This window comes from Bufo gargarizans, chromosome 2 (genome assembly GCF_014858855.1).
Source record: "Bufo gargarizans isolate SCDJY-AF-19 chromosome 2, ASM1485885v1, whole genome shotgun sequence".
Lineage (NCBI taxonomy): Eukaryota > Metazoa > Chordata > Amphibia > Anura > Bufonidae > Bufo > Bufo gargarizans.
Genome location: NC_058081.1, coordinates 415,571,754 through 415,575,634, shown reverse-complemented (window position 1 = coordinate 415,575,634; position 3,881 = coordinate 415,571,754). Strand labels below are relative to the sequence as shown.

Here is a 3,881-nt window from a genome sequence, read left to right as displayed (position 1 = left end):
CCCCCCCCAATATTAAAATCAATGGTGGCACAGTGCGCCCCCCCCCCCCCCCCCCCGTATTAGAGCTCTATGAGGCTGAAAAGGGCAAGGGATTAAAAGATTCCAGGTTCTGGCCTTAAGGGGGAAAATATATATATTTTTTTTTACCTTTTATTTAATATCTAAATATGAAGTATAAAACACCCCCTTTCCCAATTTCACATATAAAATATATAAACAATAAATAAATAAATAAATATATCGCCACGTCTGAAAAGTCCAGACTATTAAAATATTTAAAAAAAGGTCCTATGTGGTGAGCACCGTAACAGAAAAAAAATAACAGAAAAAAAAGGCGCAATTCACTTCTTTTTTTTTTGTCACCTTTTCCTCGCAAAAAATAGTATCGGACTGTTCTATTATGGGCCGGACATTCCATAAAACGCGGAATGCATGTGGCTTTTTTTGGCGTTTTATTTTTTGGGTGTGGTATCGAGTATCGCAATACTTTTTTATGGTATCGAAACAACCCTAATTGGGACCTTACAATACACCTGCTGACTGGCTTAATAACATGTACAATGTGGAATATCATGTTTGGTTGTACTGACTGACGACTTACACTTATGGTGGCAGTTTCTCCGGGGGGTTTTGTCACATTGAGTTTATGTGGTGTGTGGCGATATCCCAAATGAGGACCTTCCACTATCAAAGTTTATTGTCTATTTTTAACCTTTTTAGTCATGTTTTTCTTTTTATTACTATTTCTGAATACAGTTTGTATTGAGTACATGTTACATATTGGGGTGCCTATGATTATTTGGGTTAGTGCACCTATATAGCAGGGCTGGCGCATACCCTCCCTCTGAGGTATAGCTCAGGTCGGGGCACTGCGGGCGCCCGGTCACAGGGTCTAAGGACACCACTTTGAAAGTTGAGCGCCCCCGCCCGCCGCAGCAGCATAGCCCGTCTCCAGTTCTCGCGAGATCAGCCTTCTGTCTGTGGGAGTTGCAGGGAGAGGGAAAGAAGGCAGGCGGCATCATGGCGGATAGAGACAGTGGAAGCGAGCAAGGAGGAGCGGCGATGAGTTCCGGTGGCAGCTCGCTACACCCTGCCTCAGGGATCGGGGGCTCGGCTCTGCAGCACGAAACCCAGGAGCTGGCCTCCAAGCGCGTGGACATTCAAAACAAGCGCTTCTACCTGGACGTTAAGCAGAACGCTAAGGGCCGCTTCCTAAAGATAGCGGAGGTCGGGGCTGGAGGCAACAAGAGCCGGCTGACCCTGTCCATGTCCGTGGCCGTGGAGTTCCGCGACTACCTGGGGGATTTCATCGAGCACTACGCGCAGTTAGGACCCAGCAACCCCGACATGGCGCAGGACGAGCCCAGGCGAGCGCTCAAGAGCGAGTTCCTCGTCCGGGAGAACCGAAAGTACTACATGGACCTGAAGGAGAACCAGCGAGGCCGCTTCCTGAGGATCCGCCAGACGGTGAACCGCGGGCCCGGCCTGGGCTCCACACAGGGGCAGACCATCGCTCTCCCGGCACAAGGACTCATCGAGTTCCGCGACGCGCTGGCCAAGCTCATCGACGACTACGGGGTGGAGGAGGAGCCCGCCGAACTACCCGAGGGCACTTCCTTGACTGTGGACAACAAGCGCTTCTTCTTCGACGTGGGCTCCAACAAGTACGGGGTGTTCATGCGGGTGAGCGAGGTGAAGCCCACGTACCGCAACTCCATCACCGTCCCGTACAAAGTGTGGGCCAAATTCGGCCACACGTTCTGCAAGTACGCCGAGGAGATGAAGAAGATCCAGGAGAAGCAGCGGGAGAAGCGCGCCGCCGAGCAGCAGGAGGAGGCCCACGGGGACGACGGCGACGACGACTGACACCCGCCGATTGCGATATGTACGACGGAGGAGCGAACTGTTTGTAACTCGTCGGGAGCACCGCCCACCAACCTCCACAGACTGACAGATCGTGACATGTCACTCCCATCGCTGGATGTCGCCCACCCCCCACCGTATAAACAGTAAGCAGCTGCTAACATGATATAGTGATGATGAGGATGAGTGTACACTCTGACGCTGACAGACGCCGGGCCTTTCATGTCGCTAACATTTGACTTTAGCACAACCAGATTTTAGAAGCTCCTTTATGTTTTCAGGCCGAGCCTGGGGTTCTTGCTGGCCGCCTTCTCCTCTAGGGCTGTGGGCATGCTGTGTGTCTCCATGTTATGCCCTGGTTTGTAGAGTATCAAGGTACCTAGGTTATTCAATAAAAGTGCTCTCTTCTAGGATATGCATTGCATCTGGACCTAGAGCGTAAATGGTCAGTGACGATTCTGTGAACATGAAACAAACGATTAAACAAGAACATTTTAAATGAAATTTTGTTAATTTGTGATTTTTGCCAGTTTACCGGATAATTTATTTCCAATCTAAAGCTTGTTCACCTTTCTAAATGTCTGCCATGTATATATCTCTGTATTTATAGACGAAAGGTTTATGTATAGATGCTGAACAGTATGTTTTGTATTACACATGGAAAACAAATATATCGTTGATGACTTTTAATGCACTTCTAAATCAATTATTAAAGAAGGTTTTTAAGTAGGTCCTTTTCCTTATTCTCAGCAACCCTCTGCACTGGTTGTGTGCCCGCTGCCCGCTCACACGGGGAACTGTCACTAACATGCTTTTGCTGTGATCATTCAGCCACCTCTTACCCTCAGTTATGGGTTTCCTTTGGCTAGGATGCTTGAGAAGGAGTATATGCCCGCTCGGATGCCAGTCAGCCAGATATTTGACAGTAAATTGCCTTTTTATTGTTGCGTTTGATCTTAAATGGGTTATCTGATTTTTATTTTTTGTTGTTCCCCTCCCCCCTTTAATTATTTATTATTATTTAATTTTTCCATTGGTACCCGACCAGCGCTGTGCTCCCGGCCCAGTTATATGCTCTGGCATTTCCGAGATCATATGACGTACGGTGTGCTCGTGGTGCTAGCCTGGTTAGCACCGACAGTGCATGTGTGAGAATATCACTAGTGAGAGATTTGTAACCAGGCCAGCACCACAGGCACACCGAACGGCATATGATCCCGGTAGTGCCGGAGCATAGAACTGGGCCGGTAAGCAACGTTTAATAAGCACCAATGAAAAAGTTGTTACTCTAATCGGTAAACCCCTATAAAGGCTACCTGAAGACACATTTATGTCCGCCGGCTCAGGAAGTAACCATTCTTTCCAGGTAACTCCTTGCTCGTACGTGGAGGACAGCTGCATTTACCTGCAGAAATCCCCTCCACTAGATGGAGATGAGCAATTGTTACTGCACGTTCTTGGTTTCTGGGCAGCAGATCGCTGTGTACACTGCCGCCCATAAACGATGATATAACGTGCTTCACGAATCATAAATTCACCCCATGAACAAGCGTTGGCTCACTCATTGGGGGATCAGCTCACCCTTTACACGGGCCAGTTATCAGGAACACGTGTTAATGCAAACATTTGTTCCAATAACTTGCCTGACAATAGTCCTGTGTAAATCCTCCATAAACCTTTAGTGAAACCACAATCGCGCAGCAGAACTTCTCAACGCTCTGCACTGTTAGGTTTCATCAGGTTTTCCAGCCTGGGGGAGTACAGATCCAATATGCTTTCTGTGGATCTGTACTCCTCATGCTGAGTGATGGAACCTGACAGTGCAGAACGCCTCATGATTGTGGTTTCCCCAAAGTTTAGGTCCCCTTTAATAAACAAGCCTCAAGTGAACCTAGAAAAGCAAGAGTAAGATACCTTCATATACAGGCCGGGGGCTGATCAATGCAATGTACAATGCAGGGGAACCACACTAAACCAGTGTCGAGACTGTTGCCCCACTTAGCTGCTTTTATGCCTGT

At 48.1% G+C, this 3,881-nt stretch overlaps 1 protein-coding gene across 1 annotated transcript; it reads left to right on the top strand.

Annotated features, from left to right (window-relative positions):
• Positions 1 to 964: 964 nt before the first annotated feature.
• On the top strand, positions 965 to 2,000 carry PURA (purine rich element binding protein A). The gene has a single exon (XM_044280890.1). It carries the CDS (start codon positions 1,021 to 1,023, stop codon positions 1,864 to 1,866), a length of 846 nt encoding a protein of 281 aa, XP_044136825.1. The 5' UTR covers positions 965 to 1,020; the 3' UTR covers positions 1,867 to 2,000.
• Positions 2,001 to 3,881: the final 1,881 nt, after the last annotated feature.

Excerpts from the sequence above, each read along its gene's own strand:
- PURA (XM_044280890.1), top strand. The coding sequence starts at position 1,021 with ATGGCGGATAGAGACAGTGGAAGCGAGCAAGGAGGAGCGGCGATGAGT.